The sequence below is a fragment of the Dysidea avara genome, chromosome 5 (genome assembly GCF_963678975.1).
Source record: "Dysidea avara chromosome 5, odDysAvar1.4, whole genome shotgun sequence".
Lineage (NCBI taxonomy): Eukaryota > Metazoa > Porifera > Demospongiae > Dictyoceratida > Dysideidae > Dysidea > Dysidea avara.
The window spans coordinates 28,050,442-28,078,317 of NC_089276.1; the positions used below are offsets into that span (position 1 = coordinate 28,050,442).

Sequence of the window (27,876 nt, forward strand, 5' to 3'; positions counted from 1 at the left end):
AGGTTGTAATACCAGTAATACCAGTAATACCAGTAATACCAGTAATCTGGTATAACTGATTCGCTATTGCATTACAAATTCCTCCATAAAATATAGCTAATATTAAGGTCTTTCAGTGACTGGGGGCTGCACTCTCAGACCCCTGTCCTGCGTGCTGCTTGTAACTCAGTGTGGCTGTCCCCCTTGAAATATCCTTGCTATATGCCCTCAATCCAGTCTGGTAGTCCAGTATGCACAGCTGTAGAAGTACAGTATATACTTATCATGTAACTGCAATATGTGTAGGAAACATATCTCACAGACATTACATTTACACATCAATGTGGATGGTTGAAATATTTAGTGATCTATATAATAGATGTACAACGCATTTATTATATAGTAACACATGTACGATGAAGAATACTTATATATCAAGCACAAACAGTATAGCACTTATTATTCGTGCATGCAGTAACTATTACATCATAACAGGTGAATAATTAGGTGAACTGTAGACAACATCTTTTAATGTGGTTGATAGTTGTTGGATGGTAGTGTGTAACTTTGAAAAGTTTGATCTACTTCCTGGACTTTGTGACCAGCACTGTGTCATCACCTTCTTCACCTACAGTAGTACAAATATACTGCATGAACCAAATTAATGGTATTTCACCTGTAGAGGACAACCAGTTGGTGGTTCTAAGGTTTCTTGCTTAGTGACAGATGCAATCACTTCTTCATCAGTCAACCCAACATAAGGTTGTTGTCCATATGTGAACACCTCCCACATTACTACACCAAATGACCACACATCAGTTGCCATGGTGAACTTGCCATACATGATGGACTCAGGAGCCATCCACCGGATGGATAACACTGCTCGTCCACGTACCCTAGTGATAAGCAATTTTAATTTTACTATATTATTGGAAGTACCCACAGCTTGCATGAACCATTATTCTAAAATTCATATAATTATACATGGCTATTGCTTATAGAAATCTGTTTATACCAGGACATTACCACTTCATGGTGCCTAGCTATATAAGTGGTAATGAGTTTTCCATAGTTTCATGGTATCCAGAGTTCTCCCACACATTTAGCCAAAACAAAACATTTTGTGGATGCATGGATTTTGTTTGATATGTTCCAATTCTTTAAGTCAAATTTATTTTCTTACCACAAACTGTCTTTTCCTTCGATTACAAATGTCCGAAACTGGAACTGTGTATTTTATTGCTAATACATTTACATTCAATCAATATGTACAGTAAACCTGTGTTAAACGTATACTCATGATTTGTACATAATGTACTGTACTTACTGCTACACTACATCATGACTTTACATTACATGTCAGTGTGGGTTATTTCAAAGTAGGGATGGTATTAGCCAAAGAGTGGAGGATACAACACTGTGGCAACGAGCATTATATGAAGATACAGTACACAAAAATGGATGTCACTCTGAAAGGTTTGGAGGCTATGCCTCAAGGAAATTTTGTCATTTTTGAAATAGTATTTTTTTCATTGTGTTATGAAGCAGTTACTAACAGTTGTTAAAAGATATAATTATTTGTTCTATTAGAATGGTTGACAGCTCTATTAGAGTATTTTAATCTAGTTATTACGCTGACTAATTAAGTGGACGGACCATGCCCCCCTTCCACTGCTGTATATACTGATTATTTAGTAACAGTATATATACAGCTAGAGTATACATGGTTACCTGTAGTAGTCAGTGGAGTTGATGTCTCGTGATAGTCCAAAATCTGCTATCTTAATTTCCAGTCCTGTAGCAACTAAACAATTCCTTGTAGCCAAGTCCCTGTGTACCAAACCCTGGTTACTAAGATACTCCATCCCTTCTGCAATCTGCTCCACTATGTGTAGCAAGTCACTCAGTTGTAGGAAACATGTCTCCTTTTCTGACTCATCACAGTCGGGGCCCAAACCAATGGCAGAGCGAAGGTAAGAGTTGAGATCCCCAAGGTCCATGTACTCAAATATCATACAATATGGTTCTGTTATAGTACACACTCCTAATAGTCCAACTATTTTAGGATGATCCAGTTTGGACATGAATGTCACTTCTGTATGAAAATCAACACCTTATTAATAATTACTGTACACACGTACAGTACATCATACAAACACAAGGCTCCTTGTAGTAATTTTTTGTATTACATTTATAATATATACTAACTCGCACAAATAGTAGCATAATTTTACAAATTGTCTTATATTAAACAATGTAATTTTTTATGGATGAATACTAGTTTCAGCTATAAAGCTATTCACCACTACCCATTATCCCACCCCACCATATTTTGTGTTTCTTTATGAAAGTGCTTGTGGTATAACAGCAACACTGATGGGAAACAGATATTTGTATATACAATTCCCATTTAAATATAATGCATAGCATTATTTATTAACTTCATATACAGGTCAGTGGTGAACCACAGCTCCTCAAAACTTTCAACCAAAACTTCTGTAAAAAAAGATATTCACTAAACAGTTTACATTTGTATTATATATATATGATGCAGTTGCACACTGCAAGTTCTATATATAACCTTTAAAGAACTCCACTACAGTCGTATTATCATCCATAGTAGTGTCTGCTTTTAACTGCTTCACTGCTACAATAGTAGAATCTTCTCCTTCAATTATGTTTGTTGCCATCCCCTGGTAGTCCCGTCCAAATTTCCCTTTACCTAACTCTCTAACAAATTTGATCTTCTCAGAGGAGAACTCCTTCTCATGAGGACCAGATTGCTTCATAGTTGGCACCCAATCGAACAATGGGTTGCTGTCTTGATATTGTTGTTCCATTATTTCTATAGTAAACACTTCCTTCATTATCTTGTGATGCCAATAGCACCACACTACAGTCAATATCACTATGACTGTCATAACTAGCAACACTGCAATGGGAACAACTACTGCTATTGCTACAGTACTAGAAGATGTAGACTCCACCACTGTTGTGTCTGTAAGTGTACATGTCATACTTAACATGTGCAACACATCATAATTTGCTATATTTGTTTTGCAAATATTTTCTATGATAAAGACTTTGTGTAAAGTATTTTAATTTGATTATAATGAACGAAATTTATTTTAGGTGACTGCTTTATTAGAGTATATTGAAGTCCCTTGTAGTACCAGTAGCTAGCAACAGTGGAAATAAAGTTTGCTAACCAGCATATTGATGCTTGATGTATAGATCAATAGCAAGATCAGCAGCTACAGTATTACATTACCGTCAGTTTGAGATTGAACACATGTTGGAGGGTCTGTGTCATTAAAACATCCACCAGTAACATTGAACAATGAGGAGAACTCCTCAAAGGGAAACTCTGCAATACCTGCAAATTCTACAAAGAAAAAAAATTGAGATGCATGAGTTACATATAATAATAATACAGTATTATACACATAGCTGTACATATGTGTACCACCATTACATGTCTGTTGGTAACTACACCATGTGACTGCCAGTAATGCAGCACTTAGCTTAGATGGGGCAGGGGGCAGTGCCCCCCCGTTAGTTATCCCTCTTCCCCTAGGTTTATACCTAACGTGTTGATGCATAGTTAGAAATGAAAAGGTTAAATTTTATGATATTTCCCAAAGTTTTATAATCAAATGGTCAATATTCAGTGACACCACAATAAAATTTCACCAATATCGTGTATCTTCACACCTAATTTCTCTGGGAGAGGGGGGCATGCAGACCCCTAGAAACCTTGTATTTTGGAGTGTGCTTTGTACACTTATAATGATCCTTTCTCATAATCCTATAGAACCAAACACCACTACATTCTTATTTTGCCCACCCCTTCTCCCTCTTAGCATAATAATCTGGATTGAGCATTGTTAAAAATAATATTGTTTGTAATTAGTTTATAGCTGCTAATTATTACTGTGCATAATTAGTACCTGGTGGTGATTCCATTCCACAAATTTTGCCAAAGTACATTCCAATTGGAGCATAGACTTTCTTTGTAGTGTAAGCACTGATGGTTAATTTAGTAACAACAATTCTACCTTCATTTAAAACATGACATGGGTATACGAAAAATGTTCCTATGTACAAGAAAGCATAATATTAAATTACATTCCATGCAGTATCATATAATACAGTGCATCAGTATCGTACAGCATAGCAGTACTGTATAGTAGGGATCCTGAAGGGCACTTGCCAAAATTCCACCATTAAAATTGTAATTATTATTAGTCACTATCCCCAAAGGCGTAGCTAGATGGGGTTTTCAGATGGTTTCCCCTTTCAGAGGCAGATTTTTCTTTTAAATTAAGTCACAGCAAATCTTACAGCCCTGAAAATCTGTGGTAGCTACCTGCACACTGGCGTGGCTCTGTACTATTGAGGTTCACATCGCATTAATGCTAAAAAATCAATGTATCAAGTATGACATCACATGATCAATTGCACACATGATGCATGGTGGAAATGGCGAAGAACTGACTGGACTGTTGATTGATACATATTACTAGGCAGAAGCTGCGATAACCATGAGTCATTGTGTTATACATGTGTCAGGTTACCACAAAATGTGAATAGTTGATGTATATTTACCTGATGAATGCTTTGTTTATTTGCCACATATTGTGGGCACATGATGTCTCAAATATATTGGAGTACAAGCCAAGACTGAACCATCAACAGGAGGACCAGCCAAGAATAATGTATATACCCTCAAGAAAGTATTGCCAATTAAGTGACTCAAATGCGGAGGGAGCCTGTGTGCTTGGAAGTTGAAGTTGGTAGTCAGTATGTTATCTGGAAGTGTAACAATAGGTGTTTAGTTTCTATAAGCTGCATAAACAGCAGTGTGTAGGTTTTAGGTAGTTATATAGATGCACAGCAGCACCTTTTACTGCCTAACTGCACCATTTAAATGTGGTCCAGAGGGAAGCACCCAAGCCTCCCCCCAAAGACATTCCATACACTTCAAATCCGAACCCCCTTCCAGATAATCCTGGCTATACCCCTTTCCCACTAGGGATTTGCAAAGAAGGCTACTTCAGGCCTGTGTAGCAGGGAGTCAGAAACATGTTACTGAAACTCTGTTGAATGCTGAAAAAAATCCCAGACCAGGTGGAGACTTGATCCACAGACAGCTTGCAGTCAAGTCAAGTTCCTGAAGAGCCACACAAACTGGGATCCAGGATCTCCTGTGCATTCAACCTGTCTCAAATATCATAACTTCTCTTGTTTCATTAGGTTAGTCAGTATGATAACAGTGCAACAATATCATACAGTATGGTAGTACTGTATAGTAGGGATCCTGCCATTAAAAGCATCATACACCATGTAGATAATATGTGACAGATAGTATCTTTGTGGAAGTTCTAACATCAAACCTAGTGTTAAAACTGCGCAAAAGTACTTCAAAATCCAGAATTCGATCTGTATACCTGCCTGCCCTGACCACAGTTAAAAGGCAGAAACTAAAATCATCATGATACAGCCACCATTTTATGTCACAATACTTAACTCATGTCTGATGTGCCTTTCAGGGTTTTTACAAGTGTCTGCCCTCTGTGCATGCCTTGCCTTTCCTAGCATGGTGACCACATCTTTCATATGCATGTCCCCTAAGTATAGGTTAAAGACCTAACACAAGGATCTTCATTGATTGTAATAACTGAGGCGAAATTGAAATTTTTAAAACATGAATATCTGAGTGCATGGTCTAATGGGGGCATTTTATACGGGTATATAGGTGGAGTCATTGTGGGATTGGATTAGAAGACTGACCATGTTTTCATCGAAGAGGTGAAGAAATTGAAGCTCGCATCTTATCACTGCATGCAGGCACTTGAGCCTTGTGCAGGCAAATCCTCCTGGGGCAGGGCTAGTAACCCACAGGAGGCCTCATGGAGAGAGGTCTCAGAACCCGAAGTTCCACAATGACCCCAACACCACTAAGCAAAACAAGGATAGTTGGACATTTGCTTATAAATGCCAGGTACCCATTGATGCTACAGCTGGGTGATCTCAGTGTTACCACAGATGACACTAGGCCACCAGGTCCCTATTACATACACACACACACACACACACACACACACACACACACACACACACTCACACACACATGTATATTCATTCCAAAAGACTAGCTAGGTACGTACATCAGTGCACTATTACATATTGCACGAAAAGCATTATAGTTACCTAGTATTTTAAAAATTATAAATATGAGATTCATAAATTCTATGCAGTATAACAGTTATAATATACAGCCGTAATAGTATATACACTCCTGAATGCACAAATATACATCACTGCAGATGTACTTACGATAAGGACAAGTTGGAAATACAAAAGTATGAGGAACAGACAAGACAGGATTTGGCATCACACTGGTATCCATTGATTCCCAAGTGAAATCTACTGTCAAGTTATGTAACAGTACAAAACACATGGCTATCGATAATAATAATTCTATGACACAAATTTGCAATGACCTGTTGTTAGAAAACCAAGCTGTCTTACAGCATACAGTATATATTCCATATATAAAGTTTTCACAGGATAAACAATACTGAAGCATCAATGATTAACTATACCATAAATTGTGGATATAGTAAACAGCCTGGGCAAGGATGAGAACTAATACTAAAGGTTGTGTAAACTAATTGTTACTTTTTCCACGAAACATTAAAATCACACTTGGAAAGGAATTAGTTGTTTTATTGAATGAAGCAAGTCACAGGTATATAGTTTGCTGTTTTGATTGATAATAGACACCTGGCACATACAGCACAGGGAATGGCACTAAATGCATACAGCCATTAGTGTGATTAAAATAGTTTATTCACGACTTTAGTTAGTTCGTGGCTAGTACAGTAACTGCTTTGGTGCACTTAAAACATGCTCACAATTCCGCATCTGCACATTCTAACAATCAAGCATGCTAGTTCAGTACACATATACGTTTGGCCTCAGTAACACCTTCTTGTTATTCTTACATAGGTTATCCATGATCAAAATTTAAAAGGTCCAAATGTGAATACATGCATTCCTGCAGTTTCCCACACTTACAGGTGAGTCACCCAAACATGGGCACTTGTGATTTGCCTGATATAATATATGCACTTGCACTTGGACCTGTGGCCCTTGTGCTTGTGCAAATATATCAGGCAAATCACGCATGCCCATGTTACTATGATGCTGGTTATACACCTGTCATTGTTATAAGCCCCAAGGGTATCACGTATGTGAGGGCTTAGGTGGGGAATTTGCTAACTAACAATATAATTATGAATTAAATAATGTCTCTACTACTATACTGGACACAAATTTTCGCCAACTTTACCCCATATATTCCCCCACTATGCAACTGATGTATGTTGACTTTTGAAGTCCCTTCTATATGAAGAGACTCAGAGGGTGGGGCTATATACACATGATGTCATTTTAACTCAACATCAAAAACTTCATACTGAGGGATTTGTTGGAAAACCTTCCACTGATCCTCCTGTTTCCCATATAGGTGAGCACTATAGGGGTTAAGGCATTGTAGGGGTTACAAATGACAGTCTAAATCTTTTGTTTCTAGGGCCTGACCGATCCTGTTTTTTCTGTGCAAAATGTTTACATGCACACGTAATCACTTTGCAAGTAGAGATAACATCACAAAGGGTTTGCAAATAATACCTTTTAAGCTCATCACCAAGTAAGGAACACTTGATACTGTATCTCACTATATAGCTGGCTACTGACAGATGGCACAACTGCAGCAATCATTAACTACTATTTGACTCACAAAATCACTCTTCAGCTATCAAAAACAATTTTTTTTTAAATTTTATTTTACTGACCTTGTACTTGGCTGAGTTTGGCCCGAGAAACATAAGATTTAGTTGAAGTTGCCTTAGGTGCAATATAGGATGATGGCAAATTGGATGATGGACTATCAAGGTGGTGTAACATTGGCCACATTCTTTAGTAACCATGTCAACTACCTGGTAAAATGCAGCTAATTTATTACAGTTCCACATCAACACCATGCATAAGACGTGTGCTATACATACCTTAATGCATGCTAAAATGTTTACTGGAGCAAAACTAAATCTGCTTGGTACAGCAACAACAGCAGCTCTTACAGGTGATTCCAGAAAAGAAAATTCCACCTTTCCGTTCTGTACATAAAAGACACCCTCTATGAAGGGAACAATGATATAATTAATACAGCCACGCCTACCGTTGCACAGCAAATATAAATTACCGTCTGGTACATTCTCTTTGACTTCTGCAAACTTCTTCAAGTCGTTTTTAGTCGCGTAAAGATTCAATGGAGCACTTTCCATCTCTTGCATATCAGTTAATCCACAATGTAACAGTAGTGAAGCAAGCAACACCGATATTAGGTTCATCATGAGTGATCAGGCGAATTGAAGTTTTATGCCGCGGGGGTTTCCTAAAGGCTGGTAGATACGTAGCTAGAAGGCGGATGATTGCTAAGCTGCACGGAGAATGACCACAATTCCGGGGGAATAATAGAGCAATCCCTACCGCTTGAAGTCCTGAATGTCACAGTCTGGCGCCGCCCGCCCCTTCATAAGCTTGTCGTTTTTGTTTTAGTTTTCATAACACACGTACATACTGAAAACTACAACATACTGCTACTTATTACCTAACTATATACTTATTACTACCTATAAGTATATAGCTAGGTAATAAGTAGTTTTTTTATTTTTTATTTATTGTTTGCTTTACAGCATACAATATGTGTACAGTATAACCACAAGTATAGTCGTTAAAATCTTATGATGTATGCTGAAGGTCCACTGGCATCCAGTGCCAGTGGCCATGGTCAGGAGAAAGTAGTTATATAGTAATTATCAGTTGAGATTGGTTATAGTATATAAACTCATTAAAGCAAGGGTTACAGGTGATCAAAGTTGGGGGATTTATTACAATTACTACAGGGACAAACAAAAGAAACAATGCATGCATTGTCAGGATCAAAATTAAGTTCAAAATGATTCCAGAGAAAGTTTGTAAGTTTGCAGTATTTGATAGTAGATAGGTTTTTGCTGCAGGGGAGTTCTTTGTGTGCATGTGAATTTTACGCCCTACACAAAATTACCACTATGACCACAGATCAACATCTGTGTAGTAAAGACAATTAAGGCATAGCCTGTACAAGGGTGCTTCCCTATTAGCTAAATACATAAAATTAATAACAATAACAGAGAGTTAGCTACAGGTTGAATTGATTAAAAGTCAATGAAAAAAGTGAAATTGTGGAACTATATGAAACACACCAACTTTAGTAAGGTCCAGTATACAATACAGAACGATACTCCAAATGAAGGGTGTGTTCACAAAGAAAGAATATTGGCAAAAACTTATAGTGACCTGCAAGAGGGATTATGGAGAGATGTTGCTTAGTAGAGGTGGAAGTTGAATTCAAGCATAGCAAAGAAACATCGAGGTATTTTCAACAAATTGCAGCTGACAAGTCTGTATATACACATCCTCCTCAGTACACATATTCTGAGCCTGTGTACATATGTGTACTGCATATTATAGTAGCTGGTAGTCACTTTGAACCTATTGCTATCCAAGCAATAAGACATGACTAGCAAGCATTCTTAGGCTATAGCATTAGAGGACCTTTGAATGAGATGGCCAAAGCCTTGATTTCTGCTTCTCATTATCAGATAATCTTTTTGGTAGAAACGGAAATTCAACCCTCTGAGTCACTGTACTGTAGCTTATATGTATATATATATTATACTATGCAATAACCTCCAGTATTGATATACAGATGCATATAAAAATTGTTTTGTGATTAAGTTTATTTTTTGTTTTGTTTTTCCTTGTGCCATGCCCACAACTTACCCACTTTGTTGGCTAGATATGTGGACACATGTTGTCTGACAACTTACACACCTGCTTTTATTATATAATTGTTTTTCATCATATGATAAGCTTCCACACACATCCAATTCTATGATTTTAACTGCTTGCAATGTGACCAGTCACTATGCTATTGACCTACAATTTTCACACAATTCTTACAGAGCATTATGCAATAACTGGTCAAAATGTGAAAGTGATAGCATATTCCTACATTGCGTTATGGTCACTAACCTGTATGCGTGTGGAAGCCTGGTTTTGTCAAATCCAGTCACATACGTGTATAGTTTTTATATTAATCATTAATAAACTGGTGTACCCTTTAATCAATGATGGATTTCATTAATATCTGTTTGGCAGGTAGATATACAATTAGCCACTTAATTCTATTACCACATGATACTACATTACAAGTCAGTATCAGAAGTAAGGGTCACATAGTCAGGTAAACCAAAACCATCATCTTCTAATGTTGTTGATAATTGTTGGATAGTAGTGTGTAACTTTGAGAAGTTTGGTCTACTTCCTGGACTTTGTGACCAACACTGTGTCATCACCTTCGTCACCTACAGTATAAGTACACAGGATTAGTATGACACTCAACTAATAACACTTCACCTTAGGAGGACAGTTGGTTGGTGGTTCTAAGGTTACCTGCTTAGTAACAGATGCAATCACCTCTTCATTAGTCAACCCAACATAAGGTTTTTGTCCATATGTGAACACCTCCCACATTACTACACCAAATGACCACACATCAGTTGCCATGGTGAACTTGCCATACATGATCGACTCAGGAGCCATCCACCGGATGGGTAACACTGCACGTCCATGAACCCTAGTGATATAAATGTCTTACATAAGTAGATAACTATGTACATGAGTCAATATCTACAAAAATACACATTAAGAAATATCACTACTTTTATTGCTTGGACCCTTAAAATTATGGTAGTTATGACTGGTGAATCTGTGCATACTGTATTAGAAGAATGGTGCCAGCTAGGCTTATTGTTTTCGTCTGAGCATGAGTCCCAACTATCAATTACTGAGATAGTGAAGTGGCTATCATCCATTGCAACTGGATTGATTGCAGAGGTCCTTCTCGTAGTTAGAAGAAAGAATAGTGCCAGGCTCATCTGAGTATGTGCCCCAACTATCAGTTACTGAAATAACAAAGTGGCCATTGTGTTTAATTTTCAGCTACATGCATGTTTAGCCCATTACACAGCATTACCAATGAAGAACACTATGTGAAGGACTTCTACAATCAATCCAGTCACAAGTCACAATGGAAAACTCCCAGTACTAATACTAGGGAAGCCATCATGTGATGCTACTACAAATTGACACGTTGCGCTGTCAGCAAACATAAATGGGACACAAAGGAGGACACTGGTAAGTCCATGAAGCATGCATCGTACATACAGCTGGTATGCCAAAAGGCACCTGTCGGATTGAAGTGATGTCAAACAGTGAAAAATCTGTAACCTTTACCAGTACCAAGTTATACTCTATCAGTCAGTCAGGCAGTCAGTAAAAACTTCCACTGAAACAATATAGAAATTGATTGATAAAAGTTGTACTTAAGACACTTTTGGGCTTGGTTATACCTAGCTAATACTGCCAAGGCACCATGAAGGTATTGTGAGGCTGGTTTTAGGGTGATATTTTTGGCAAGAAAAGCCTAAGCCTTCATGATCCCTAATATACCCCGTACTGTATGATCATAGAACTAACTTGTTAACCTTTTAGCTTCTTTTTTGTCTAAGAACTCCCTCTGCATACTTTCACAACTCCACCATCTCAATATATGTGACTATAATATGGCAGAAAAAGATTGTATAGGACATAAAAATTATTCAGTGAAATTTTCTACCAATTACCTAACTGACTGACTGACTGACTGACTGACTGACTGATGCCTTCAGACAAGCATAACTCAATAACGGCTAAGGCTACAGACTTCATTTTTTCACTATTTGATGTCACTTCAGTCCAGCAGGTTCCTTTTGGCATGTACAATACATGCTTCATGGACTTACCTGTGGTCTCCTATTAATCTTTGCTGACAGCACAAGGTGTCGATTCATGGAAATGCCATGTGATAGCAATTGTAATTGGAATTGTCCAAGTTTTCCTATGCTTCATTTTCAGCTAATTATACAACATAATGAAGACACATGTGTAACAGTCATAATAATGTTACAAATAAGCAAACAAACAAGAAAAAGGAAAAATTAAGAATTTAAATTCCGTTTAGGTAGAAAGAAATAAAAGTAGTGAAACCTACACCTGAAGATATACCGGTGAACATTTAATCCCTACTTCAGTAAAATTGACAGAAGTACAGATTAATGTCCACCAGTATATCTTCAGGTGTAAACGACCTCCCTTGTTTCACTACTTTTTATTTCTATGGTCCCTAATCAAACTTGGAACTCCTAATTTTTCCTTGTACTTGTAATGTTTTGACAAATCCTAGACACCTGGTTCAATTATATGTACATAACATGCACTTAAAAAGTAAAATGTTTGTACCAAACAACAGTCAAGCTGTGAAAAGGGGCACAACCCCAAAAAAGCCAGGATAAAAAAGTTTGTGAAATCAAAAGTGGTTAACGTCAATCATTTTTAATGATGAGTGATCATGAAAAAGGTAGAAGGTGCCTGGTGGTGCTAGCATTCTGGGTCATTTTATTGGCACATTTGCAAGCTTAAATACAATCAACCAATATTGTCATGGTACAATGAACATAACATCACTATGTTTTCTAACCAATTCATTTGGTACAAAAATGTAAACCTCGGCTATTTTGTAATACTTTGGGCAAAACCTCAAAATTTTGTGCTTTATCATAAACTTCACAGTTAACAATATTGTACTTTGCGTGGGAGGATCAGAGTGATGTTGTATATCATATTGTCCATACAGTACTAATCAATTGCATAACTGTACTGTATGAGTCATACAGTACAGTTATGGAGCTAATTGGGCAAATATAGTACAGTTATGCGGAGAATTTATTTAAGGAATGTTACATAAACAACACACTGTAAATCGCTAAAACCAGCCAAACTAATCCTATGAGTTCATTCTACAGATAGGAAAAGATTGTATAAACACTTACAGATCGTCTGAACACTAAGCTTTTTAAACACGACTCCACTAAGACAGTACGATTGACTACATGCGTGACATTGTAAATCACTAAAACTAGCCAAACTAATCCTATTAGGGGTGTCTCGAGGCAAATGCAGCACTTGGCTTTGCCTCGTACTGTATTAGCCTCTCAACACGCCCCCTCGTGCTGTATTTTCCATACACACACACGGCGGTGCTTTAACTATAATATACAGTCTTACAATTGTATAGTGACATTATTGCATACCTATAATAGTCAGTAGCATTGATGTCTCGTGATAGACCAAAATCTGCTATCTTAATTTCCAGTCCTGTAGCAACTAAACAATTCCTTGTAGCCAAGTCCCTGTGTACCAAACCCTGGTTACTAAGATACTCCATCCCTTCTGCAATCTGCTCCACTATGTGTAACAAGTCACTCAGTTGTAGGAAACATGTCTCCTTTTCTGACTCATCACAGTCGGGCCCCAAACCAATGGCAGAGCGAAGATAAGAGTTGAGATCCCCAAGGTCCATGTACTCAAATATCATACAATATGGTTCTGTTATAGTACACACTCCTAATAATCCAACTATTCTAGGATGATCCAGTTTGGACATGAATGTCACCTCTGTATAAAATACAAATAAATGAATCATAAACACTTTTATAGATCTACACTGTGTATGCATGTATCTGCTGGCATACATAATTGCTCTGCCAAAACTAGCCTTGTGGCTTTTATGGTTGTATCATCATGGCTATATAAGTTGACTTCTGGATGCATAATATTATAGCCATTTGTATATTGTCTTAGCAGATATGAAACAGTATGGTAATATTATTTAAGTAGGGGTCTCCAAAAAATGACACGTGCCACCTAAAGTTCTGCCTTTAAAATCATCATAGAAACATCTTACGCAATGAAAATCACCTTTATGGAATAACATCAGTCCATCTAACATCAAATACAGCATTAAAATCAAGAAAACACTTACAGGAGGCCAGATACAGAATTTTTAAAATATCACCAAAACTCGAATTTTGCCTGCCTGCCTGCCCGCCCGCCCGCCCGCCCGCCTGCCTGCCTGCCTGCCTGACCAGTCACAAGGCTGGAGACCAAACGAAGCAGAGTACGGCTACCATTTTACACCACAATAATAAACTATCCAGTGGGGTGTGTCTTTTGGGGTTCCGACAAGTGTATTCCCTCTGCTCCTTGTCTTTCCTTTTATCTTCAATCAGGCCTGTCTTCGTCCTTCTTCATCATCCAATGAAACCATATTTTAGGCATTAATTTCCCCTATCAACAAATTCTTTGCGCAGCAAATTTAGGTGCCACAAACTTATTCAAGCACTTACACTCGGTAGATACTTACATGTAACTTCACGATAGGTTCAATACCACACCTATTAATGTGATCTTGGTTGATTAATCAGAACAATTGAGCACCGAGACTACACCACTTAACAATATATTACTTGATCACGATGACACATCCCATTATTATTGCCCTAGTTGTATTCATAATGCTAGCACAATGAAAATATGAAATAGTGACACACACCCTGGTAGGCGAAGGATGACTTGAGATAGTCTAATACAGCAGTCACCAATAGAACAGTCACATGTGTATAGCTGTATGCTATAACAAAAAAAACCAATCAAACTAGTATATTAAGTATTATTAAATGAAGTAGGGATCCAAACAATAAAAAGTAGTGAAACAAGAGATGAGTGATGGTACTACAGCATAGCTCGGTGAGAAAATCCTCATGTTAGCATTGAACAAAATAATTATTATAACACGCCAATGTAGGGATTGTCACCACCAAGCTATGCTATAATACCATCATTCATCTCTTGTTTCACTAATTTTTATTGCTCGGATCCCTACTTCATTTTTTATATCATAGTTTAACATTAATATTACGCATGGAAATTCAGAGAGGCTATAACAGGGACAGTTGGTCACTATATAGGCCTAACATGTATTTGTTTACTATCCTACTAGGGACCTGCAAGAAGACTGAGCCTGTAAAGCAGGGAGCCAGAATCATATACACTAAAAACTTAACTAAATACCTCTTGCTGTACACACACACACACACACACACACACACACACACACACACACAAATGCACCATGTGCATCTAACAAGCAAACAAGTTATACATACTTTTAGTTCTGTCTATATAGGTAATTGGAAACAGTGGAAATGGAAACCGGAAATGGAAAGTGGAAATGGAAAACGGAAATGGTCAAATCGTCATATAAATGTACACTAGAGTAAAACCCTTGTTTAGTTGCCACCCCTTAAAGACCACCTTCTTATAAAGACCACCTCTGTACAAAGACCACATTGTAATTAGATCTCAAAGATGGCTAAGGACCACTTTGTGGTCACCTTTGATAAAGACCATCTCTTTACGTATATGTTAAAGCATAGCCGCGAGTGTTATATGAAAAATAAAGTACGAGGCCAAGCGCCGAGTACTTTATTTTTCATATAGCACGAGCAAGGCTATGCTTTAAATGATTTATGGAGCTTTCTAGTCGTGTAGCTTCACCATACACTAGGACTCGTAATTAACAAGCGTTGCACGAACTATTAGCAGCCTGAACGCACACAAACTAGTTTAACAAAGTAACTCATGCGTATTTCACCATAGTTTGGCATAGTAGACGTTCATCGCGTCTTTTGGCAGGTTTTGCTCGCAACCCACAATCGATTCTATTGCGAGTCACATGGTGAAGTATTTCCGTGATATCTCCAGGACTTGTCCGTTTACATTAACAAACGTAACAGCAACGTTATCTTCTCCCACCCATCATCGAAGCATTTAGGTATGTCTATAAAACCAATCCAGTGGTGGAACTCGTATTGGCTGGGGTGATTGATCACTCAGCGCGGCGAGGCTATCAGCCTTCACCGGCTTGGGTGATTAGTCGTACTGGCGCGAGCCCCGTAGGCTATTAGCCTACACTAAGGCACGTGGGCAACTGTGCTTTATTGCCCACAAAGAGTGCTTTATTGCACCGCAAAGAGTGCTTTATTGCACCGCAAAGAGTGCTTTATTGAACGAATAAAGCACTCTTTGCGGTGCAATAAAGCACTCTTTGTGGTCGATGAAGTAGTTGGCCAGCTGAGAGTGTACTTTATGAAATTTAAAGTACACTTTTCCTTTGATCTCGCCCACGCAAAGTTCTATAAATGGTAATATTTGGTAGAGTTGCACCGATATGCATATTTTCACTTTTACCGATACCGATTTTTCACTCATTCCTGTAGCCGATATGCCGATATTTACCGATATTCTTCTATTCTGTAGGTCAGGGGAGAAAGAGCAAAAATTATCTGAAGTTTATGTGCGTGTATAACATTAGTTGAAATAATTTAATTACTTGCGTGGGCGGCCGATTCTACAATGTTTGCTACCAGTGTCCCACTAACCCCTTACATGGAAATGAAAGCCAAGTAGTTATAAAACACCTAAGTCAGCTTCTCAAACGGAGTTTTGGTGGGATTCTAGACCCTTTCCAAATAGTGATTGGTTGATTGCGTGGGCGGCCGATAAATATACACAGTCTATTATAGCCTTGCAGCCACACTATTCACAGATAAACAAGCCTAAATAGTTATAAACAGGTACAGCAAATAAATGTTTACCACTTACCACTGCATTCACTGCTTTCTTTTAATACTGTCACGTGTTTATTACTGTCGTTAATGATTGATTGTGGGTTTAGGTTATCGGCAAATAATTTCCTCTTTGTAGCCGATACCGATACTTGCAAAATCACCTTATATCGGCTGTTACCGATTATTCAACCGATTATCGGTGCAACTCTAATATTTGGTAAGCTTCAAACATGTATTTCATGACTCATATCAATTGTCCACACTTCACTCAAGTCATATACCATCATCGCTTAGTTTGTACCAGCGTAGATAATACTATGGTACCAGAATGTGTCATATGAAAAATATATATATTCCATGCAAGTGAAATAAATGTAGCTAGTACCAGTGTTGGGAGTAACGCATTACTTATGTAACGCAGTACGTAATATTATTACTTTTGTGGTAACTAAGTAATATAGCGAAATACGCTATAAAAACAGGTAATATAACTCAAGTTACTTTACTTACAAATGTAACGAGTTACATAAGTAATATAGTTACTGTAACGAATCTAATATTTATTACTACAAGTAATGAAGTTACTAATCTCGTTAGTAATCCACTGAGTAACGCCTAGCCACAATGAAGTAATGAAGCCTACTGAATGAAGCTTATTCACCAGCTTCTTACTTATAACCAAGATTTGCATATTGTCCAACAACACAATCGTGTCACATGATAAGGTGGTAGTTTCACATGTGACAGCTTAAGGCTGTGGACACAAATGTAATATTATTATAGTTACTTTATTTTATGGGTAATATGTAACTGTAACTAAATAGCTCAGTTGCAAGTAATATGTAATATGTAACTAGTTACTATTACAAAGTAACTTACCCAACACTGGCTAGTACACTACAACCTACTGTATCAATGAAAAATAAGGTCTCATAGGAGATGATGACTTTTTAAACTGTTTCAATAAAGCGGTCATGACATACGATGTTTGGAACCTAACTATTATTGCAATGTGAAGAGGTGGTCTTTGTAAAGAGGTGGTCTTATAAAAGGTGACCATAAAGTGGTCAGTATGCCTTAGACACTAATTACAATGTGGTCTTTGTACAGCAGTGGTCTTTATAAGAAGGTGAGGTGGCCAAGGTTTTACTTTATAGGGTGCATTTGTATAACGATTTGACCATTTCCGTTTCCAGTTTCCATCTCCATTGTTTCCAATACCTAATGGAAACCTTTAAGTTTCACAGCAAAGTGTAAAACCCACAATTCACCAGTAAACAACATTCCAAGGTTAATTATGTCATCACATACTAAAATCAACAGCATGTTTAATTGACCATAAATCTGACAAGGACACTATAATAGCTACTGACTGGATGATAGTATAATATTATAGCAAGTTAAGTATATAGTCAAGGTCTCTCTTCACTAGTTATAAAAGTTGACGTACATGCAAATCTAAAATTTTATACAATTCTTTTGTACATGCAACAAAAAATATTCTTACCTTTGAAAAACTCTACCACTGTGGCATTATCATCCATAGTAGTGTCTGTTTTTAACTGCTTCACTGCTACAATAGTAGATTCTTCTCCTTCAATTATATTTGTTGCCATCCCTTGGTAGACCCGTCCAAATGCCCCCTCACCTAACTCTCTAACAAATTTGATCTTCTCAGAGGGGAACTCCTTCTCGTGAGGACCAGATGATTTTAAAGTTTGGACCCGATCAAAAATGGGATTGCAACTTTGAAAGTTCTCTGTAATATTCTCAATTGTAAATTCAATTTCTTGTGTTTTGTATTGTCGATAGAACCAGACTATGACTAATACCACTATCACGGTAATAACCACAAACACCACAATAGGAACTGCCACTGCTACTGCTACAGCACTAGAAGATGTTGACTCCACTACTCTTGTCACATTATCTACAAGGATTAAACTATTAAAACACAAAGACATCATAATATGCATATACCATTTGATATAGAGCATCTAGGAGCATTTGGGTCATCAAAACATCCATCAGTAGTATTGAATATTGAAGAGAATTCTTCAGAAGGAAATTGACTAAGATTAGCAAATCCTACAGAAAAAATAAATCCTATTTGATACATATGACTTTTATGTAAGACTTAATGCATCGCTGCAAGTACTATACACAAGTATACAAATTAAATATACATAAGGCAAAGCCAAATGCTATATTTGTTCAAGATCACTATTTGAGTGCTATAATTCTTTGTGTAGCATGGGCAACAGGGGGCCAGGTGTAGTTCTAGAAAACCTGTTAACCCAGAAGAGCAAGCACAGCTGCTTATACCCATGAAATTCCATGGTCAACCCTTTCTGACAACACAATACCTGAACCAGACATTTGAAAAGGGGTTCAACCCTGAGGCATTATAACTAACTATATACAACCAATATGAAATCACCCTTTGATCTTGAAGCCTTAACAAAACATTTCCAATAGTAATAACACGAAGAACTTGAAATCACTAGAAAGATAACTGCGCTTTAGTGATAATTTTAAAAAGGTGATGGAGAAGGAAATTGGGTCATTTTATTGTATGGAGATATCTATGATGTTGTTGACCACTAATGGCTTTATATTATATAACAAGTAATCTCTTAATGATTTTGGCTTTAGATTACTCTAACTGTTCCATTAAGTTCTTTTTGTCCATTTTGAATCCATAAACCTCTCTAGGACCAGTCCTAATGGGAAAGGCAATGCTTTAAGCGTTATAGAGAACTGCATGCCTTCAACTTACATGTGTGAAACACACGAACAAGTCTTGAAATCATCTATAGACCATGTGCGCGCTAAGGCGTGGCACTTTATTGCATCATCAAAATAATGCATCCGTCATTTTTTGAGGGCAAAAAACGTACGCATTCTATGCCTACAAATTTTTTTTAATGCTAATACGAAGGAATTGTGCTAAAAGATATAGTTAGCACTGGTATAAAGTAAGTTACTGGGTAAAAGTATATAACATATTTGCTGCATGGCGAGTTATTCTGCCAAGGGAAGGTTTTTGCAATAGAACACTCGATACTTTTGCCCTCACTTTTCTCATAAACTATTGTGAAACTTGAAGCCATAGCAACCTTTTTCCAGTTTTTGCCAGACCATGCCTTGGCACGCACAAGGTCTATACAGATTTGCCATTGCATCCATCCTTCTAGCAGTTCCGTGTCTAGTTGACTCACATACTATTCTATAACTATGTACCTGATGGTCATGTAAACTGTTCTGTATGGCAAGTAGGATTGTTATTACTATGCAAGGCTCGGTGTATGTGCCAGCTACTTTGTAATAAAGGTACCCACTGCTGGTATCCGCCAGCTTACATGAATATATCACACAACAGAAAATCACTTCAAATATGGCCATATTTGTACTAACAGTTACTTGGTTCACCACAAGCTCCAAATACTGCTGTAAATATGCAATGTATATATATGTGTGATGTTGTTTGTTATTTATTTACTCAGTCAATTCAATGCAACTATCAACAAAACACCGTGCCATGCAATGTTTGGGACTGGATATGCAATGATCTACTGTAATGTACATAAGAAACTCATGAAGTGCACAGCATACTATGTAGACAATGATAAGCAAAAGTTTTACATACTTGGTGGTGAATCTGGTCCACAGCATTTATAAAAATACATCTTAATCGGTGCAAAACTTCTTTCTGGTGTTCGGGCATTGATGACAAACTTAGTGATGACGTATGTTTCCACATTCTGAACATTACAAGGATAAAGAGTGAATACCCCTACAATAAAACAATGAAACATACATTAGGACAGCATGATCGAATTACCATTTAACATGAAGTATTGTACATCTATGAGAGATTCTACTATACGCACAAAGGATCATTGATTCATTTCTACTTAAGCTGGTGTAGTAGTCTATAAAATGAGAGAACTTGATTCCAATTTGCTAAAATTGCTAGTGGCTACCTTATTATGAGTTAAACACCCATAGTTGGCTGCATTCACATTGAATAGTCCAAACCCATAACTTTTGAATGCGATAGAAATAGTTGGTGAGTGCATGTTGTACACATTCTCAACCTTGGTAATGATATGGAATTTAGTATATTTTCAATGTTGTGCAGACTACGCTGTTGTTGTTGTAAAGTTATATTATTGTTTTGTGGAGATTATGGTTGTAGGTAGATAAAGCTGGTCACTCCTTATCAAACATGTTGTGATCTCAAAGAAACGTTCTTATCGATAAAAAGTATTCCAATGTACATAATAAATTACAGTTCTCAGAGCCCTTCTTTCAGCCATGTGTGGCCTTCCTTATGTTATGCATACTCCTCGTAAATACGACAAAAAGACTTCAAAATATCATTGCCTATTTCATGATCAAGTGGCATGTTTGGTTACAAATATCATAGGGCTATGACCTCTTTTGCGGTCGTCATCTCAATAACAATCTGATGGTTAAACATGAACCACCAAAATTATTTTTGTTGGCGTTACATACTACGTTTGAACATTTAAAAATTTATAATTTCAATTTTATCAGTAACCCATTATATGGTGGCTTACACAAATCTAACTACTAATACAGGGTAACTGTCTTAATTCCAATATTAGAAATATGTGAATGCTGAAAACTACAACACTTTCCAAAAAAAATTGACAATACTATTTTCAAATTTTTTTTTGTGGGTTTAGGTCACACATATACAGTTCATCATGTTTTGCATACAGTGTGGTAGTACTTTATAGTAAGGATCATCAGTTCCCTTAACCACAAATACTAGCCTAGTGTTTCCAACATGGCAGTATTGGTTAGGCATAATCAAACCGAAAAATTCCTACAGAGTATCCGCAAATCTTTCTAGCAAGTCAAAAATAGTAAATTTCTACTAGCTGAATGCCTGACTAACTGATGCCTTCAGCAAAACATAACTCGACTATGGCTAAGGCTAAGGCTACAGGCTTGATTTGTTCACTATTTGATGTCGCTTCACAGCTCAAGACATTCCTTTCTCCAACCACAGCAACTATGCAATGCACGCATCATGAATCTATACTCGTCCCCATTTCTAATGTTCCACTACCGCACCAAGTGTTGACTCATAATACCATAACTAGCTTCAGTGCTGGCAATCACAAGAAACATCTGTGATTCCCAAAGTAACTGGATTGAATGCAGAGACACTCCTCATACAGTTCTTTGCTTTTACTGCTGTATAATCGGTAGAAAGAATATACATAGCTTCACTTTTTAGTAATAATTGATAATCCGGGTGTGCATTCAGTTGCAAAATTATTTTTTTACAATGTGTCTGGTGCTATTCTTTACTTATTGTGGTATCTGCTGGATCACCAGTAATGTAATGAAAAAAAGAAATTCCTCATTTAAGAGATCATATATAAAAAGCAATGAAACAAGCAACATTTAATCTCAATGGCTACATTTATTGATAGGCTGCACCTGTATATTGTTGAAGTATAGGAATTAAATGTTAACTATATTAGCTACAAGTATAGACGACCTCTCTTGTTTCATTGCTTTTATGTAAAAATTCTAGCTTTTTAGTGGAATGTTAAAACTGACCACTATGACACACCACAGCAACTAGCCAGATGTAGCTCCAGGATTTGGAATGGGGCATCATAAAAGTGGGTAACTATATAAAGCAGGGGTACTGGGATGCAGCCCCCCAGAATCTAAAGATTTTATATGCTTCAAGACTGAAAATTTTAATTTAGAGGGAGGAGGAGGGTGCACATGCTGCCCTTGTGCCCCCAACTAGATCCGCCATTGTTAAATGATTGTAGTAAAGTGCAACTGAAAGTGGATGCAAACCATTTACTCACACCCTCTAAATTGTAAATTCTGATTTTTGGCATAACATGATTTAGATACAGAGTACATAAACTATAGGCTGTTGCTATTGTTCTGGCAGTCAAGTGAATAAAAATAAAACTTAAAAGGGTCCTCAAACAAAAAAGTGCAAAATCCTTGATCGGGCATCAAGCCCAGGACCTCTAGTATGTGAGCACAGCATTGTACCCACTTTCCCAACTACCCACTTCCCTTAGTTTCTACCTTATGTGTCCGAGTGGAAAAAACTTCTATATATTGAAGAAGAAACCAACCAACCAACCCTAACTCTAACCCTAAGTTTTGCCTGTGAACTACTTGTCATATGCCCTAAAGTACAAGACCCAAGGCAAACTACTGGTCGTGTGCCGTAAAGTCTGGGCCACCTCCTAGCTCGTACATGTGTTTGATAGTGAGAGAAATCTGGTGGACTGCCGGAACAATAGCCTCGCCAAAATATTTCCGGCTGCAGGAACAATAGCAACTTCATAAACTATAATCCCTTGTTGATTTTTTACTGAAAAGGTCACTTACGAAATGGACAAGTCTCTAATGTGAAATTAAATGGAATGGACAATACAGGGTTTGGCATCACTTCAGTATCCATTGACTCCCATGTTATGCTGATCATCATATTACTCTAAGGTAACAAATAAGATTGTTTTACTAGTGCACAAGATATATAGCTACACACTTTGCAACATACCTCACATGCTAAGAAGGTCATTGGAGTAAAGCTAAATCTTACTGGTACAGCCAGGGCGAAAGCAGTCACTGGTGACGCCAGAAGAGAAAACACCACCTCTCCATTCTCTACGAAAATGATTTCACCTGGTGAGTGAATAATAACTTATTTATAGTCACGCCCCAGAATTTTGTACCGGATGACTGTCCTGCAAACCGTTGCACATCGTCTGCTGTTGAGTACAGATGTAATGGAGCATTTTCCATTCCTTGCATATCAACGAATCTACAACGTAGCACCACTATAATAAAGGTCAGAAGTAACGCCCCCTTCATCATGGATCGCACTGAAATCATTTAATCCGCTCTCCAATAATACGACCCAAGTGTCATCGCCTGTACGTCTAAGATATCACGAGAACTAATCCTCAAGCCGCTTGGCGCCTAGCCATGATCTATAACCGCGTGGCTGCAAGCTGGCACATTAGCAAGTAATAATTTCTAGTATATAAGCGCCCATGCACTACACGTGACGTGCCTATTTTTATTGCCCTCGCTCGATTGCCCTAATTATTAGAACTTCACAGTGACCAGTACTGAAGATTTGCGACAACCGAATAACGGGTATATATTGGTAAAACCGGGAGGGGGGTGGGAGATTTCTTGGTAAAACCGGGAGCTGGGAGATCACGTACACAATACTGTTATTTTCGCACTAAAGATGGTTTGTTGATGCAGAAGAGGACTCATGCAAGTAGTCTCCCTTCCTTCCAAACATGCATATTATACGAACTAGCTATAGGCTAGGGAATTGCAATATTTTTTACAAAAAGTTAAAGATCACATACTAAGTCATCTATTTACATACAGTCTAATTTCTCCTTATCAATTTGGCTTTATGCTGGGAAGATCATGTTCTACCCAGTTATTGCAGGTATTAGATTGCCTTACTCAGCATTTAGTAATGGTTATTGTGTTGATGTAATCTACTTAGATTTTCAAGAAGCGTTTGATACTGTCCCACACCAACGTTTATTACAAAAGTTAACTTCTTTTGGCATTCATGGCAATCTCTTAGAATGGATTAAGAATTTCTTATCTAACAGAAAACAGCAAGTTGTATTGAATGGATATAAGTCTCATTCCTCTCCAGTCTCCAGTGGTGTCCCTCAAGGATCTGTGTTAGGCCCTTTACTTTTCACCATGTTTGTTAATGACATTCCATCAATTGTGTCTAGCCCTGTGTTCATGTTTGCAGATGATACAAAGATTTTCCGTGTGATAAGAAACGAAGAAGACTACGTTACATTACAGAATGACTTAAATTGCCTTTACAGCTGGTCACAACTCTGGCAATTGAAGTTTAACATCTCCAAATGTAAACATCTCCATTTTGGCCCAGCTCACCATCATGGCTTCTGTTATCTTAATGGAACTCCAATTGACACAGTTACATTCCACAATGATCTCGGAATTCTCTTTGATGACAAGCTTAAGTTTCATGATCATACCGCTAAAGTTACGACCAAAGCTAATCGAATACTTGGCATGATCAAGAAATATTTTGAATATCATGACTCGAGTATGTTGTCTAAGTTGTTTACCACACTCAGGGGCGTAGGGAGGGGGGTTCAGGAACCCCCCCTGTAAAATTTAGACTTTTGCAAGCAGGATCCTAACACACCATTTGGTGTGGCAGGACAAAATGAGTGAGCAATATAGTGTAATGGCACAGCACAACAATTGATAAAACTTACAGTCATCTCTCAGGGAAGGATTTACAGAGGTAACATGAGCCCTCTTCAAAACTTGTTAAAAAGATCGATATACTCTAATAGAGCAGTCAGGTATACTCTAATAGAACATGCATGTAAATATCCATGTCCATATGAAGTTTTTCAGACATTCCAACATTAAATGCAAAACTTAGCATGATCTTATACTGCTATAGCTTTGGTGCACAGTGTTTAAAGATATAGAGCTCCAGTAATTTATCACTTGTGTTATGCAAAATATATTCATGCTATGCATATTTGTATAGTTATATTGTTTTGATTGCCATTTGTATCAGTGGATTCATGGCTCCTATACCACAGTGAGATATAACCATCACTTACAGATTACTACATGTGTCTCTATGTGTTATGCTGTCTGTTTCCACTAGGTGACTTTATCTAGTACTACCTTCATCCCAGGGGCACTTAATGCATCATAATTAATGTACTTTTTGCATAAAATATAGCAATTTGCTGAGTTTTGATTTATTAAAATATTGAAAGTCTCTCAGCGGATGGGGGCTGTGCCCCCAGACCCCTGCTTCTAGTAACTCAATGCTGGTGCTGGAACCCCCCTTCAAAAAATTCTGGCTACGCCCCTGACACTAGTTCGACCCATCTTGGAATACGGTAATGCCATTTGGGGACCACTATTTACCCTTGATCAGAGAAAGGTTGAAAAGGTACAACGTCAAGCTACCCGTCTCCTCCCATCATTACATGACAAATCCTATACTGAGAGGGAGAATAAACGTCTTAATGATTAAGACAAATATACATTACAAGCATACAGGGGCCTAGAAACAGGGGTACCATGTGCTGATGGATCAGTACAGGAGCCCCGGCAAGACTTACATTAACTAAAGGTAAATTAAATTACAATACACACAAAAAAAAAAAAACTATATCCAACTCAATTTTCAGTCCAGAGGAGGGACTGAAAATTGAGTTGGTCAGGCCATTGTATATGTTGAAATTGCTACTATATATGGTGCTGCCAATGAGAGAGGAGTTGCTGCACAGTGTGCGAAGCACACTCTGCGAAGTGCAAAACACGAGCATTCTAGGGGGGTCTGGGGGCATGCCCCCACAGGAAATTTTTGAAAATTGAACACTCAGATATGCAATTTTAGTGATATTTCACTGGTAGCTAGCTAACTAAATATGCATACTCAAGCCTATCTGTTAGTCTCACATGGCCAGACCGCTTTTTTCTCTTTTTCATTGGGTAAGGAGAAAAAAGGGTCTGGAACAGTTCGAATCCCACAATCGTCTTGACACGTCACGAAGCTACGTCATAAGTAGCAACCCATGCGCTTAAACTCCATTGTAACAAGAATGCTACAGCACAACAATAAACAAAGACTTAACTTACCTAAACACTAACAATCGATTCAATCTATTATCGCCTCACAGGAAGCTTTAGATGCTGATAGCTACTATTTGAAAACACATCACGTTTCTTTGGTTAACACCCCCAATTATCCGGGGAGTGCCAAGACGAGTGTGGGATTCGAACTGTTCCAGACCCTTTTTTCTCCCTACCCAAGAAAGAAACGGTCTGGCCACGCGAGACTGCCTATCTGTTGCTCCTCAGACTTGCTATACTATGTAGATAAAATAGGTAGGTAATTGTAGACTTGACATACAGGGGACACAGCATGAAACTTGCAATATGGCTCAGTACAGTTAGTTATAGTGAGAAGTTCAAGGGGGTCTGGGGGTGCAACCCCCAGGAGCTGCAGAATTTTGCAATTTAAAGGCTTGAAAATGCCTTAAAATTGATGCTAAATTACTAGCTAGCAACTTTTCCCCAAACTGAATTAAATTTCACAGGGAACCCTATATTATGACTAGGCAGCTAGCTGCATGCAGTGAATTCACACAACTACCACAGTACAAAGATTACACAGCTAAAAAAAATGCAGTATACTATACTGGTTTGTCTGGAATGAAGTGAACACCTGGAATCATCACGTAAATATACTGGTGGACAATCACAACAGACCATACCGGGGTAGAGTAAAGGATCTTTGACGAGACCAATCAGCAGTGGCGTAGCCAGACTTTTCGCCATGCCTGGGCAATGGGTGGGCAAGCCATTTCCTATGTAACACACGTACACATGCCCATCTTCATATGGACATCAATATAACATTTTTAAAATGCATTATGTATCATCCTACACTGCTGTATGCAAGATGACTAACAACCTAATAGAAGCGAACGCCTAGCTAACTATTGGCCTTCTAACATATTACATACATCTAGCTACATGTGTCTTAATACCAGACTACAAAGGTTCTTGAATTAAAGCACGAGGCGCTCTATCACGTGATGACTATGCTCTGCCACTAGTTGTTAGCCTAGAAAAGTGGAAACAAAAAGAAAAGAATTGCTGACTGAACAAGTACTCCATACCGTTTGAACTGAGCAGTATCCACACGGATACATGGGTGCTAATTTCACAAATACCTCTAGACTGCTTTGCCTCCCGAGTTTTGACCACACCAATAGCTTCCGTGATCACTTAATCCAAATGTAAACCGTCCAGCCTACTATTGTGAAACCAATTCTTTGTCCTTCACTCCTTGCCACAATGCTGCGCGGGTTTTTGTAATCACGTGATCTTGCTTCTATTTATTTCCTCTATTTGTGCACAATCAAGTTACTCGTAGGGAAAATCCCTTGGATACCCCATCTCTGTTTAGCCAAAAAGAAGGAAACCATTGGCGAAAATGGCACGGTGAGTGTTGTATAAGTTGTGCTATACTTATTCTTGTACAGTGACTAGTTAAGTAACTTTAGCAAAATCTCGAGCTATCCAGCCCACGTCTTTATAATTACTCTAGGAGCTGATGGTGGGGCAAAGAAGTCTGATGCCC

At 37.8% G+C, this 27,876-nt stretch overlaps 2 protein-coding genes and 1 long non-coding RNA gene across 7 annotated transcripts; all 3 read right to left on the minus strand.

The window, feature by feature from the left end:
- Positions 1-325: 325 nt before the first annotated feature.
- Positions 326-8,543, minus strand: LOC136256770 (muscle, skeletal receptor tyrosine protein kinase-like). Of its 4 annotated transcripts, XR_010701644.1 has the most exons (9): positions 8,249-8,543; positions 8,055-8,182; positions 3,930-7,985; positions 3,251-3,364; positions 2,561-2,977; positions 1,711-2,074; positions 822-875; positions 656-774; positions 467-607 (listed from the first exon to the last, which is right to left on the minus strand). XR_010701644.1 is itself a non-coding variant. In XM_066049791.1 (8 exons), the coding sequence occupies exons 3-8, from the start codon at positions 3,967-3,969 to the stop codon at positions 461-463; spliced, it is 1,302 nt and encodes a 433-aa protein (XP_065905863.1). In that variant the 5' UTR covers positions 3,970-4,076; positions 8,055-8,182; positions 8,249-8,543; the 3' UTR covers positions 326-460. The 4 variants fall into 4 exon arrangements, 3 of the variants coding, with proteins under 3 accessions (XP_065905863.1, XP_065905861.1, XP_065905864.1); XM_066049791.1 differs by having other exon boundaries at positions 326-607; positions 656-875; positions 3,930-4,076; XM_066049789.1 differs by having other exon boundaries at positions 326-607; positions 656-875.
- A 1,666-nt stretch (positions 8,544-10,209) lies between these two features.
- On the minus strand, positions 10,210-23,715 carry LOC136256769 (muscle, skeletal receptor tyrosine-protein kinase-like). 2 transcript variants are annotated; one of them, XR_010701643.1, is made up of 10 exons: positions 23,414-23,715; positions 23,239-23,363; positions 23,067-23,172; positions 20,308-20,454; positions 18,639-18,746; positions 18,166-18,588; positions 13,281-13,644; positions 10,673-10,726; positions 10,507-10,625; positions 10,256-10,454 (listed from the first exon to the last, which is right to left on the minus strand). XR_010701643.1 is itself a non-coding variant. In XM_066049788.1 (9 exons), exons 1-9 carry the CDS (start codon positions 23,571-23,573, stop codon positions 10,296-10,298), a joined length of 1,812 nt encoding a protein of 603 aa, XP_065905860.1. In that variant the 5' UTR covers positions 23,574-23,715; the 3' UTR covers positions 10,210-10,295. The 2 variants fall into 2 exon arrangements, 1 of the variants encoding a protein (XP_065905860.1); XM_066049788.1 differs by having other exon boundaries at positions 10,210-10,454; positions 10,507-10,726.
- On the minus strand, positions 14,211-17,124 carry LOC136256774 (uncharacterized). The gene is made up of 3 exons (XR_010701645.1): positions 16,693-17,124; positions 14,582-14,659; positions 14,211-14,528 (listed from the first exon to the last, which is right to left on the minus strand). It is a non-coding gene; the product is annotated as an uncharacterized lncRNA (long non-coding RNA).
- Positions 23,716-27,876: the final 4,161 nt, after the last annotated feature.

Coding starts and splice junctions, on each gene's coding strand:
- LOC136256770 (XM_066049791.1), bottom strand. CDS start 3,969: ATGTACTTTGGCAAAATTTGTGGAATGGAATCACCACCAG. Junction 2,978..3,250: donor TGTTCAATCTCAAACTGACG/GTAATGTAATAC, acceptor GTACACTTACAG/ACACAACAGTGGTGGAGTCT. Junction 608..655: donor CAACTGGTTGTCCTCTACAG/GTGAAATACCAT, acceptor GTACTACTGTAG/GTGAAGAAGGTGATGACACA.
- LOC136256769 (XM_066049788.1), bottom strand. CDS start 23,573: ATGATTTCAGTGCGATCCATGATGAAGGGGGCGTTACTTCTGACCTTT. Junction 13,645..18,165: donor AGTGGTAGAGTTTTTCAAAG/GTAAGAATATTT, acceptor TATTTTATACAG/AGGTGACATTCATGTCCAAA. Junction 10,727..13,280: donor AATGCTACTGACTATTATAG/GTATGCAATAAT, acceptor TTATATCACTAG/GGTTCATGGACGTGCAGTGT.